Source organism: Electrona antarctica (assembly GCF_951216825.1).
Source record: "Electrona antarctica genome assembly, chromosome: 18".
Classification (NCBI taxonomy): Eukaryota; Metazoa; Chordata; class Actinopteri; order Myctophiformes; family Myctophidae; genus Electrona; species Electrona antarctica.
In genome coordinates this window covers 3,460,789-3,474,792 of record NC_136799.1, presented here as the reverse complement: position 1 = coordinate 3,474,792, position 14,004 = coordinate 3,460,789, and the positions used below count along the sequence as shown (strand labels likewise).

General features: G+C 43.6%; 1 protein-coding gene across 1 annotated transcript in view; it reads left to right on the top strand.

Annotated features, from left to right (window-relative positions):
• Positions 1-12,825, top strand: part of sec23a (Sec23 homolog A, coat complex II component) — a 56,753-nt gene extending 43,928 nt beyond the window's left edge. Inside the window, exons 16-20 of the mRNA XM_079527157.1 lie at positions 335-496; positions 5,792-5,878; positions 6,862-7,017; positions 10,964-11,029; positions 11,384-12,825. Of these exons, the coding sequence (XP_079383283.1) occupies positions 335-496; positions 5,792-5,878; positions 6,862-7,017; positions 10,964-11,029; positions 11,384-11,473 (561 nt within the window). The 3' untranslated portion in view covers positions 11,474-12,825. The remainder of the gene's footprint in view (positions 1-334; positions 497-5,791; positions 5,879-6,861; positions 7,018-10,963; positions 11,030-11,383) is intronic.
• Positions 12,826-14,004: the final 1,179 nt, after the last annotated feature.

Genomic DNA, 14,004 nt, shown 5'->3' with positions numbered 1-14,004 from the left:
GTTCTACATTTTAGTGGCGTAGGATCGAAATGAATTGAACTCCACTGTAGCCGCCAGGCGGAACTGTCAAAAGTACCGGACGTACAAGGTGTAAACGTGGCTTGAAGTGGTGCGTTACTGAGCTTGTAGATCTGCTACTGTTGCTACTTTTGGAGTTCCTGAAAAGTAAAATTTTTGGACACATAAGGTTTCCACCCGACAGAGACCAAATACTTTCTACTCTTGTACTGAACTGTGTGTGTGTGTGTGTGTGTGTGCGCGTGTGCGCATGTGTGTGCGTGTGTGTGTGTGTGTGTGTGTGTGTGCGTGTGTGCGTGCGTGTGCGTGTGTGTAGTTTATGTTCCACCTGCGCAGGTCTCCGTTCCTTCAGGTGTTCAACAACAGTCCTGATGAGAGTTCATATTACAGACATCAGTTCATGAGACAAGACCTCACTCAGTCTCTCATCATGATCCAACCCATCCTGTACGCATACTCCTTCAGTGGACCCCCAGAGGTACGCACGCACACACACACACACAGGCAGACACACACACACACACACACACCTACTACCTAGCAACACGTCATGATGTGATAAGTTGTGAGGTTCTAGATTGCCTCTTTTTGAATCGAGCTTACATAAACAAAAGTTCAATTTATAGGTTAAAGAAAAGACTAATATATCAAAACGTTAATCAAGTCAACATTTTAAGATTGTTTATAATTACTTTACATATATAGTATACTATATATAATTTGTGGACAGCAGCAGTAACATTAAGCTGTGTCTATGGTGTGTTTCAGCCTGTTAGACAGCAGCAGTAACATTAAGCTGTTTCTATGGTGTGTTTCAGCCTGTTCTGTTAGACAGCAGCATTAACATTAAGCTGTTTCTATGGTGTGTTTCAGCCTGTTAGACAGCAGCAGTAACAATAAGCTGTGTCTATGGTGTGTTTCAGCCTGTGCTGTTAGACAGCAGCAGTAACATTAAGCTGTGTCTATGGTGTGTTTCAGCCTGTGCTGTTAGACAGCAGCAGTAACATTAAGCTGTTTCTATGGTGTGTTTCAGCCTGTTCTGTTAGACAGCAGCAGTAACATTAAGCTGTGTCTATGGTGTGTTTCAGCCTCTGCTGTAGGACAGCAGCAGTAACATTAAGCTGTGTCTATGGTGTGTTTCAGCCTGTTCTATTGGACAGCAGCAGTAACATTAAGCTGTTTCTATGGTGTGTTTCAGCCTGTTCTATTGGACAGCAGCAGTAACATTAAGCTGTGTCTATGGTGTGTTTCAGCCTGTTCTGTTAGACAGCAGCAGTAACATTAAGCTGTTTCTATGGTGTGTTTCAGCCTGTTCTATTGGACAGCAGCAGTAACATTAAGCTGTTTCTATGGTGTGTTTCAGCCTGTTAGACAGCAGCAGTAACATTAAGCTGTGTCTATGGTGTGTTTCAGCCTGTTCTGTTGGACAGCAGCAGTAACATTAAGCTGTTTCTATGGTGTGTTTCAGCCTGTTCTATTGGACAGCAGCAGTAACATTAAGCTGTTTCTATGGTGTGTTTCAGCCTGTTCTATTGGACAGCAGCAGTAACATTAAGCTGTTTCTATGGTGTGTTTCAGCCTGTTCTATTGGACAGCAGCAGTAACATTAAGCTGTTTCTATGGTGTGTTTCAGCCTGTTCTATTGGACAGCAGCAGTAACATTAAGCTGTGTCTATGGTGTGTTTCAGCCTGTTCTGTAGGACAGCAGCAGTAACATTAAGCTGTGTCTATGGTGTGTTTCAGCCTGTGCTGTTGGACAGCAGCAGTAACATTAAGCTGTTTCTATGGTGTGTTTCAGCCTGTGTTGTTAGACAGCAGCAGTAACATTAAGCTGTTTCTATGGTGTGTTTCAGCCTGTTCTATTGGACAGCAGCAGTAACATTAAGCTGTTTCTATGGTGTGTTTCAGCCTGTTCTATTGGACAGCAGCAGTAACATTAAGCTGTGTCTATGGTGTGTTTCAGCCTGTTCTGTAGGACAGCAGCAGTAACATTAAGCTGTGTCTATGGTGTGTTTCAGCCTGTGCTGTTGGACAGCAGCAGTAACATTAAGCTGTGTCTATGGTGTGTTTCAGCCTGTGCTGTTGGACAGCAGCAGTAACATTAAGCTGTGTCTATGGTGTGTTTCAGCCTGTGCTGTTGGACAGCAGCAGTAACATTAAGCTGTGTCTATGGTGTGTTTCAGTCTGTGCTGTTAGACAGCAGCAGTAACATTAAGCTGTGTCTATGGTGTGTTTCAGCCTGTGTTGTTAGACAACAGCAGTAACCTTAAGTTAGTTAGTTTAATTTATTGTCCACGTGTGGAAATTTGTCTTCGGTCTCAAACAACAGTAAAAACAAACGGCAACAACACTTAGACAATTATTTTCATGGCAAAAATGCAGAACAACAGAACAGTGGCAAATACATTAAAAACAAATCTAGCGAGACATGGTATCATTTGGTGCCTTAATGGCATTAGGAATGAAGGAATTCTTAAATATGTTACGGTTAGCTTTTGGTACTTTGTACAGTCTACCAGAGGGAAGTAGTTGGAAGTGGAACTCCCTGCAGTGAGAGTGGATGAGAATAGCTTCAACACAATGCCTTTAAGTTTGTGTCTGTTTCTATGGTGTGTTTCAGCCTGTTCTATTGGACAGCAGCAGTAACATTAAGCTGTGTCTATGGTGTGTTTCAGCCTGTTCTATTGGACAGCAGCAGTAACATTAAGCTGTGTCTATGGTGTGTTTCAGCCTGTGCTGTTAGACAGCAGCAGTAACATTAAGCTGTTTCTATGGTGTGTTTCAGCCTGTTCTATTGGACAGCAGCAGTAACATTAAGCTGTGTCTATGGTGTGTTTCAGCCTGTGTTGTTAGACAGCAGCAGTAACATTAAGCTGTTTCTATGGTGTGTTTCAGCCTGTGCTGTTAGACAGCAGCAGTAACATTAAGCTGTGTCTATGGTGTGTTTCAGCCTGTTCTGTTAGACAGCAGCAGTAACATTAAGCTGTGTCTATGGTGTGTTTCAGCCTGTGTTGTTAGACAGCAGCATTAACATTAAGCTGTGTCTATGGTGTGTTTCAGCCTGTGCTGTTGGACAGCAGCAGTAACATTAAGCTGTGTCTATGGTGTGTTTCAGCCTGTGCTGTAGGACAGCAGCAGTAACATTAAGCTGTCTATGGTGTGTTTCAGCCTGTGTTGTTAGACAGCAGCAGTAACATTAAGCTGTGTCTATGGTGTGTTTCAGCCTGTGCTGTTAGACAGCAGCAGTAACATTAAGCTGTGTCTATGGTGTGTTTCAGCCTGTTAGACAGCAGCATTAACATTAAGCTGTTTCTATGGTGTGTTTCAGCCTGTGCTGTTAGACAGCAGCAGTAACATTAAGCTGTTTCTATGGTGTGTTTCAGCCTGTTAGACAGCAGCAGTAACATTAAGCTGTGTCTATGGTGTGTTTCAGCCTGTGCTGTTAGACAGCAGCAGTAACATTAAGCTGTGTCTATGGTGTGTTTCAGCCTGTTAGACAGCAGCATTAACATTAAGCTGTTTCTATGGTGTGTTTCAGCCTGTGCTGTTAGACAGCAGCAGTAACATTAAGCTGTTTCTATGGTGTGTTTCAGCCTGTTCTGTTAGACAGCAGCAGTAACATTAAGTTAGTTAGTTTAATTTATTGTCCATGTGTGGAAATTTGTCTTCGGTCTCAAACAACAGTAAAAACAAACGGCAACAACACTTACACAATTATTTTCATGGCAAAAATGCAGAACAACAGAACAGTGACAAATACATTAAAAACAAATCTAGCGAGACATGATATCATTTGGTGCCTTAATGGCATTAGGAATGAAGGAATTCTTAAATATGTTACGGTTAGCTTTTGGTACTTTGTACCGTCTACCAGAGGGAAGTAGTTGGAAGTGGAACTCCCTGCAGTGAGAGTGTATGAGAATAGCTTCAACACAATGCCTTTAAGTTTGTGTCTGTGTCTATGGTGTGTTTCAGCCTGTTCTGTTAGACAGCAGCAGTAACATTAAGCTGTGTCTATGGTGTGTTTCAGCCTGTGCTGTTAGACAGCAGCAGTAACATTAAGCTGTTTCTATGGTGTGTTTCAGCCTGTTCTGTTAGACAGCAGCAGTAACATTAAGTTAGTTAGTTTCATTTATTGTCCACGTGTGGAAATTTGTCTTCGGTCTCAAACAACAGTAAAAACAAACGGCAACAACACTTACACAATTATTTTCATGGCAAAAATGCAGGACAACAAACAGTGGCAAATACATTAAAAACAAATCTAGCGAGACATGGTATCATTTGGTGCCTTAATGGCATTAGGAATGAAGGAATTCTTAAATATGTTACGGTTAGCTTTTGGTACTTTGTACCGTCTACCAGAGGGAAGTATTTGGAAGTGGAACTCCCTGCAGTGAGAGTGGATGAGAATAGCTTCAACACAATGCCTTTAAGTTTGTGTCTGTTTCTATGGTGTGTTTCAGCCTGTGCTGTTAGACAGCAGCAGTAACATTAAGCTGTTTCTATGGTGTGTTTCAGCCTGTGCTGTTAGACAGCATCATTAACATTAAGTTAGTTAGTTTCATTTATTGTCCACGTGTGGAAATTTGTCTTCGGTCTCAAACAACAGTAAAAACAAACGGCAACAACACTTACACAATTATTTTCATGGCAAAAATGCAGGACAACAAACAGTGGCAAATACATTAAAAACAAATTTAGCGAGACATGGTATCATTTAGTGCCTTTAATGACATTAGGAATTATCTTTTTAAATATGTTACGGTTAGCTTTTGGTACTTTGTACCGTGTACCAGAGGGAAGTAGTTGGAAGTGGAACTCACTGCAGTGAGAGACTGAGAGTGGATGAGAATAGCTTCAACACAATGCCTTTTAGTTGTCTGTGTCTATGGTGAGTTTCAGCCTGTGCTGTTAGACAACAGCAGTAACATTAAGCTGTGTCTATGGTGTGTTTCAGCCTGTTCTGTTAGACAGCAGCAGTAACATTAAGTGTCTATGGTGTGTTTCAGCCTGTGCTGTTAGACAGCAGCAGTAACATTAAGCTGTGTCTATGGTGTGTTTCAGCCTGTTCTGTTAGACAGCAGCAGTAACATTAAGCTGTGTCTATGGTGTGTTTCAGCCTGTGTTGTTAGACAGCAGCAGTAACATTAAGTTAGTTAGTTTAATTTATTGTCCACGTGTGGAAATTTGTCTTCGGTCTCAAACAACAGTAAAAACAAACGGCAACAACACAATTATTTTCATGGCAAAAATGCAGAACAACAGAACAGTGGCAAATACATTAAAAACAAATCTAGCGAGACATGGTATCATTTGGTGCCTTAATGGCATTAGGAATGAAGGAATCTTTAAATATGTTACGGTTAGCTTTTGGTACTTTGTACAGTCTACCAGAGGGAAGTAGTTGGAAGTGGAACTCCCTGCAGTGAGAGTGGATGAGAATAGCTTCAACACAATGCCTTTAAGTTTGTGTCTGTTTCTATGGTGTGTTTCAGCCTGTGCTGTTAGACAGCAGCAGTAACATTAAGCTGTTTCTATGGTGTGTTTCAGCCTGTTCTGTTAGACAGCAGCAGTAACATTAAGCTGTTTCTATGGTGTGTTTCAGCCTGTTCTGTAGGACAGCAGCAGTAACATTAAGCTGTGTCTTTGGTGTGTTTCAGCCTGTTCTGTAGGACAGCAGCAGTAACATTAAGCTGTGTCTATGGTGTGTTTCAGCCTGTGCTGTTGGACAGCAGCAGTAACATTAAGCTGTGTCTATGGTGTGTTTCAGCCTGTTCTATTGGACAGCAGCAGTATCCTACCAGACAGAATCCTACTGATGGACACCTTCTTCCAGATACTCATCTACCATGGAGAGGTATGTATGCATGCACACACGGCCGCACGCATGCACACATTTGCTGTGCTTGCTGTGTTTGATGTTGAGGTCTTAGCATGTTTAAATGTTTCGGGGTTTGCTCTTGTAAAATTTACTACGGATTGATGGTAAATTGTTCATTTATATAGTGCTTGAATCCAGTTGAGATGACCATTTTTACATACATACAGTGTGTAATTAAATTTTTTACACACAGTGTGTAATTGTATTTTTGAGTGGTGTAAACCACTCCTACAACTGGCTTTTGTGTGCAGAAAAAAATGAGCATGGTTGCTATGTTCAAAATAATTTCTGACGTAATTAAATCACACCCGGGTGAACTGGATGACCGTAGCAACCATGGTAATTTTCTCTGCACAGAAAAAGCCAGTTGTGAAATCACATCCGGGTATGATTTCATTACGTCAGATCAGAGCTGATCAGGCTACATAATACCTTACCTTATTTCATTACGTCAGACATTACGTCAGACCACAGCTGATCATGCTATATAAAACCTTACACCACTCAGTTCACACGGGTGTGATTTTTTACACACATACAGTGTGTAATTGTAAAAATCACACCCGTGTGAACTGAGTGGTGTAAGGTTTTATATAGCATGATCAGCTGTGGTCTGACGTAATGTCTGACGTAATGAAATCACACCCGGATGTGATTTCACAACTGGCTTTTTTTGTGCAGAAAAAACCCAGTTCACCCGGGTGTGATTTAATTACGTCAGAAATTATTTTGAACATAGCAACCATGCTCATTTTTTCTGCACACAAAAGCCAGTTGTAGGAGTGGTTTACACCACTCAAAGACACATGCATCAGTGAAGTAAATGAGGTACATTATTTTTCGTTTACTTTCAAATGATATATAATGTTTTGTTTTGTCTCTCTCTCTCCATCTCTCTCTCTCTCTCTCTCTCTCTCTCTCTCTCTCTCTCTCTCTCTCTCTCTCTCTCTCTCTCTCAGACTGTATCTCAGTGGCGTACGGCAGGCTATCAGGAAATGCCAGAATACGAAAACTTCAAACATCTCCTTCAAGCTCCAGTTGACGACGCCCAGGAGCTGCTGCAGACTCGTTTCCCCATGCCCAGATACATCGACACGCAGCACGGAGGAAGCCAGGTATAATACAACATATAATATATATATATATATACAATATGTACACTAACCCATGCCCAGATACATCGACACGCAGCACGGAGGAAGCCAGGTATAATACAACATATAATATATATATATACAATATGTACACTAACCCATGCCCAGATACATCGACACACAGCACGGAGGAAGCCAGGTATAATACAATATATATAATACAACATATAATATATATATATATATATATATATATATATATATATATATATATATATATATATATATATATATATATATACCAGTAAGACGCCTAAGGGTGGCGTGCACGCATCCGCCTGGGTGACGGCAGACTGCCCTGGGTGACAGCAGACTGCCCTGGGTGACAGCAGACTGCTCTGGGTGACAGCAGACTGCCCTGGGTGACAGCAGACTGCCCTGGGTGACGGCAGACTGCCCTGGGTGACGGCAGACTGCCCTGGGTGACGGCAGACTGCCCTGGGTGACAGCAGACTGCCCTGGGTGACGGTAGACTGCCCTGGGTGACGGCAGACTGCCCTGGGTGACAGCAGACTGCCCTGGGTGACGGTAGACTGCCCTGGGTGACGGTAGACTGCCCTGGGTGACGGTAGACTGCCCTGGGTGACGGTAGACTGCCCTGGGTGACGGTAGACTGCCCTGGGTGACGGCAGACTGCCCTGGGTGACGGCAGACTGCCCTGGGTGACGGCAGACTGCCCTGGGTGACGGCAGACTGCCCTGTGTGACGGCAGACTGCCCTGGGTGACGGCAGACTGCCCTGGGTGACGGCAGACTGCCCTGGGTGACGGCAGACTGCCCTGGGTGACGGCAGACTGCCCTGGGTGACGGCAGACTGCCCTGTGTGACGGCAGACTGCCCTGGGTGACGGCAGACTGCCCTGGGTGACGGCAGACTGCCCTGGGTGACGGCAGACTGCCCTGGGTGACGGCAGACTGCCCTGGGTGACAGCAGACTACCCTGGGTGACAGCAGACTGCCCTGGGTGACCTGGGTGACAGCAGACTGCCCTGTGTGACAGCAGACTGCTCTGGGTGACAGCAGACCAACATGGAATGAATTCTGTACTGCCCATATATGGAGTGTGTCTTGAGTGTACAGGGTTTGATGAGGTTTTTCTGCAAAGTCGCTTGTCAACACCTTGATTGCCCGGGGTTATTTAATCCATTAAATCAGAGCGCCCAATAGAAGTCTATGTAGAAGAGCCGCCATTGGACTGAAGCCCCATGAAGTAAATGGAGATGTCGCAACTCTGTCTTACTCTATGGCTCTGGGGTAGGCCTCCTCCCTACTGTGTAAAGAGCTGGACTGTGGCTCTGCTGTTTCAAGAGTGTTTGTCCTCAGTCTTTACTGAAGAACTTTATCACAGCTAACCACTTTCCAACTGAAGGTGGTCTGTTCAGGTAACGACGACATCAACACTGACAGTTATATCTGAGATACCTAGTCCTTTTTGCACTAGGTATGTTGGCTTGGGTGTTTTTAGCTTTTCATCACAACTCGTGTCACATTTGCCATTGACAATGAAAGAATACTTTACGTCATATTGTGTCTGAGCAAATCGGCTTTTTAAACACAGTGCCACTGTTTTAATTCAGCTCGGGGCTTATATATATATATCACATGAGTTCAGTTGTCATCTTACATGATCATGATAAGATCAGTTAAAGTTAGTTATACCGTGTTGTCATTACTTCATATAGAGCGCCCCTCACTTCATACAGGTGTGATTATTTTGTCCTGTGTCACTGTGCATTGTATTGTACTGTATTTATGTATGCTGCAGTGCAGGTCTTTGTGCCTGGAATGTCTCCCCTGGAAGACAAAATAAAGTAACCTTGAGTCTTGAGACACGTGTGTGTGTGTGTGTGTTGCGTCTAGACCTTTGTAGACTGAACAGGCCAGTCTGTGTCTGAGACTCTGAGGTGTCCCTGAGCACTGTGAAGGTTTTAGATTCTGTGGTCTGATAGGACATCTACTGGCTGACGAGAGGTATTGCAAATGGGCTTTCTGTATTAGCTCAGCATTGGGCAAGGCCGTTTTATTTGTATATCAAACAACGAGGCAATTCAATGTGCTTTACACAGAACACCGAGCAAAGGAAACACAATGACATTAGGATGCATAAAATAAAAATGACATATAGTTGCAGTGCAGAAGAGGGAGAACAAGGAAAAATTACGATCAAAGGCAGCTGCAAACAGAAAGGTTGTTGTGAAATCAGAGTGTCAATATATTTAGGTAGTCGACGATGTTTCGGCATCAACGAAATGAACCCGTTTTGGTGTTTTAACTAAGCATTATGTTATACTTTAGCTATTGAAAAATAACAGATCTACAAGCTCATAGCGAGCCACCGAGTGGTGCACTACGAGCTTGTAGTTCTGCTATTTTTGAAAAAATCGTGAAAATGTGGCACAAATATTTTAATATAATATATTCTTTCAGAAGACTTTTTATTTATTTCGACGTCAGGCCTACCTGGGTAGGATGTGTATCTCAGGTTGAACACCTGGGTAGGATGTGTGTCTCAGGTTGAACACCTGGGTAGGATGTGTGTCTCAGGTTGAACACCTGGGTAGGACGTGTGTCTCAGGTTGAACACCTGGGTAGGATGTGTATCTCAGGTTGAACACCTGGGTAGGATGTGTGTCTCAGGTTGAACACCTGGGTAGGATGTGTATCTCGGGTTGAACACCTGGGTAGGATGTGTATCTCAGGTTGAACACCTGGGTAGGATGTGTGTCTCAGGTTGAACACCTGGGTAGGATGTGTGTCTCAGGTTGAACACCTGGGTAGGATGTGTATCTCAGGTTGAACACCTGGGTAGGATGTGTGTCTCAGGTTGAACACCTGGGTAGGATGTGTATCTCAGGTTGAACACCTGGGTAGGATGTGTATCTCGGGTTGAACACCTGGGTAGGATGTGTATCTCGGGTTGAACACCTGGGTAGGATGTGTATCTCAGGTTGAACACCTGGGTAGGATGTGTATCTCAGGTTGAACACCTGGGTAGGATGTGTATCTCAGGTTGAACACCTGGGTAGGATGTGTATCTCGGGTTGAACACCTGGGTAGGATGTGTGTCTCAGGTTGAACACCTGGGTAGGATGTGTGTCTCAGGTTGAACACCTGGGTAGGATGTGTGTCTCAGGTTGAACACCTGGGTAGGATGTGTGTCTCAGGTTGAACACCTGGGTAGGATGTGTGTCTCAGGTTGAACACCTGGGTAGGACGTGTGTCTCAGGTTGAACACCTGGGTAGGACGTGTGTCTCAGGTTGAACACCTGGGTAGGATGTGTATCTCGGGTTGAACACCTGGGTAGGATGTGTGTCTCAGGTTGAACACCTGGGTAGGATGTGTATCTCGGGTTGAACACCTGGGTAGGATGTGTATCTCGGGTTGAACACCTGGGTAGGATGTGTATCTCGGGTTGAACACCTGGGTAGGATGTGTATCTCGGGTTGAACACCTGGGTAGGATGTGTATCTCGGGTTGAACACCTGGGTAGGATGTGTATCTCGGGTTGAACACCTGGGTAGGACGTGTGTCTCGGGTTGAACACCTGGGTAGGACGTGTGTCTCAGGTTGAACACCTGGGTAGGACGTGTGTCTCGGGTTGAACACCTGGGTAGGATGTGTATCTCGGGTTGAACACCTGGGTAGGATGTGTATCTCGGGTTGAACACCTGGGTAGGATGTGTATCTCGGGTTGAACACCTGGGTAGGATGTGTATCTCGGGTTGAACACCTGGGTAGGATGTGTATCTCAGGTTGAACACCTGGGTAGGATGTGTATCTCTGGTTGAACACCTGGGTAGGATGTGTATCTCAGGTTGAACACCTGGGTAGGATGTGTATCTCGGGTTGAACACCTGGGTAGGATGTGTATCTCAGATTGATGATGATGATGATGATGTCTGTTCCAGGCTCGCTTCCTGCTCTCCAAGGTGAATCCATCGCAGACCCACAACAATATGTACGCCTGGGCCCAGGTACGACCTTTAACCTCCATCTCACCCTGACCACACATTCATTCATACCTTCATACCTTCATTCATTCATTCATTCATACCTTCATTCATTCATTCATTCATTCATACCTTCATTCATACCTTCAGAGTTGAACACACCCCATTTATATTGACCCCATTGTCTCTCCCTCACTCTCTGCCTCTCTCTTTCTGCCTCTCTCTCTGTCTCTCTGTCTGTCTCTGTCTCTGTCTGTGTCTGTCTGTCTGTCTGTCTGTCTGTGTCTTTCTCTCTCTCTCTCTCTCTCTCTGTCTCTCTCTCTCTCTCTCTCTCTCTCTCTCTCTCCCCCCTCCCTCCCTCCCTCCCTCCCCCCATAGGAGTCGGGCGCTCCCATCCTGACTGATGACGTCAGTCTCCAGGTGTTCATGGACCACCTGAAGAAGTTAGCCGTCTCCAGCGCTGCCTGAGTGAAAAGAACAAACGGCACCTCCATTTGAAATCAGATCTGTTCGCTCATGAATATTTAACATGCATATCTGTTAAATATTAATATTTGACGTTAACATCTTTTAGATGTTGATCATTTGCGTTAAATGTCATATGTTAAAATGTCAATACTTGACATATCTGTTATACATTTTTGACATTATATTGTTAGATATCCATATTTGTCAATAATAATAATATTAATATTTTTCATTATATTTATGTTAAATGTTCATATTTGACATTTTATATAAATTATATATAGTTAGTTTATACATTTCAACATGGCGATAAAACCAGGGCCATTTTGTTTCTCGTCTTTGTCGGGTGGAAACCTCATATGTCCAAAACTACTGTCACTTTTCAGGATTCCAATTCAAAAGCAGCAGATCTACAAGCTCAAGACGCGTCGATTCGCGCCACATTTCGAGCTTGTAGATCTGCTAGTGTCACTGTGTAGGGCTTTGAGCTTGTAGATCTGCTAGTGTCACTGTGTAGGGCTTTGATTTACAAAACGCATAAAGCTAGCATACGGACATAAGAGGTTTGTGTCCGACAGCAACGTTTGTTTGTTTGTTTGTTTGTTTGTTACGCTATGCGTTTTGTACCGTGTTCCCCCCCCCCCCCCCCCCCCCCCTCAGCGCCGTTCCACGCTGGTCTGTTGACGTGGTTGATCGTATCGTCAGGAAATGTGCAAAGGATGATTGTATATTATTGTATGTCCTACTCGTAGTAAAGGTTTTTGCTTTAAAGGACCACTTCACCACTTTTCAACTTCTCTTCCTATAATTGGTCCTAACTAATGTTCATGATAAAATACCACCATTGTTTCCTACTCAGTCTGTGTCTCATAGGAAGGCTGTGGGCAGTTCAGAAACCCGTCCACCAGTGACATCATCGATGGTGAATCCAAGCTAATAGAAACGGCCGGCTTTCTTTTCCTGAAAAGTTGCAATGCAAAAGTTGAAGCCATCGTTCTCACGATAATACAAATCTAAATATATTTTAAAACAAATCTTGTTTAAAAAAGATCTGCCTAATGATGATGTCACTGGACGGGTGTCCGAACTGCCCAAAGCCCTCCTATGAGACACAGACTGAGTAGGAAAAAATGGTGGTGTTTTATCATGAACATTAGTGAGGACCAATTATAGGAAGAGATGTTGAAAAGTGGTGAAGTGGTCCTTTAAGCTTGACTAAGCATTTGAATGGCTTAGGACGTACGCGCTGCAGACTTTAAATATGGAGCTATATGTTAAGCAAAGAGTGATGCTTAATGCATAACGTTGTACTGTGTAACATTGTCAATCGATTAAACAAGTTATTTGTTATAGACATTTTCAATGGTATATTTCCTCATAATAACCATTCCACGTTTTTTTTTAATCCACGTGTCACTTGAGACAAAATAAATGACACTCGCACCAGAAATGAATTTACATACCGTTTTGTTTCGGACAACTTTTGACGGTGCTTTCCGAAAATAACTTCATCTGCGTTAGGAGGAGGACCCCTGCGGCATTCGTTTAGGAGCGGTACTTCTGTGGTTTGGGGTTTTGAACTGGATTCTGGGTATTGTAGTTCTAAGGGACCACAGACAGATGCTGTAATGACATCGGAGCTACCAGGGCTGGACATCCCATAATGTTACACAGTAGGACTCTTAATATATCGCTGTCTGTCGGGGCAGAAACCTCTGATCTCCATATTTTAACTTTTTGTGTTTTTCGGTAATTTTATGCATTTTGACTTTGAGCTTGTAGATCTGCTACGTTTACCTAAATTTGAATCCTGAAAAGTAACTCGACCGAGACCATTATATATGTTGGCGTCGCGTGCCGAGAATGAGCAGATCTACATGGTCGGTATGCGTCGGCGATGCAATTCCTAGGTGAGCTTGTAGAGCTGCTATTTCTCCAGGCTTCACACAGCTGTAATGGCTGGACAGTGGTTTCTGTTTCTGCTCTAATATGGTGACGATACGACACTACAGTATTTAGCTTCCGCTGCTGCCTATTGGATACATTATGCTCTGCCCTCTGTGACCGTGTGGGACCTGCAGAGAATTAGAGAGGTTTTCAAATGAAATTTTATTTTCATTATGTTTGTTTGTTTTATTTGTTTCTTTTGTTGGTTGAAAAATATGTTTATTGTTGCCATGGTGACCCGGACCATGTGCTTAATCAATACATCCTTCACAAAGTGTGTGTGTGTGTGTGTGTGTGTGTGTGTGTGTGTGTGTGTGTGTGTGTGTGTGTGTGTGTGTGTGTGTGTGTGTGTGTGTGTGTGTGTGTGTGTGTGTGTGTGTGTGTGTGTGTGTGTGTGTGTGTGTGTGTGTGTGTGTGTGTGTGTGTTCAGTCAACCTGAGGTTTCATTCAAACTGTGACACACAAAGCAAATGGTGCAGCTGTTGTTGTTTTTTCATTGGTTCAATAAAACAGTCATCAAGGGCATGATGACCAATCACATGACGTGTACAGAATGTGTTAAAATTATGTTTTTATGTGGCCAA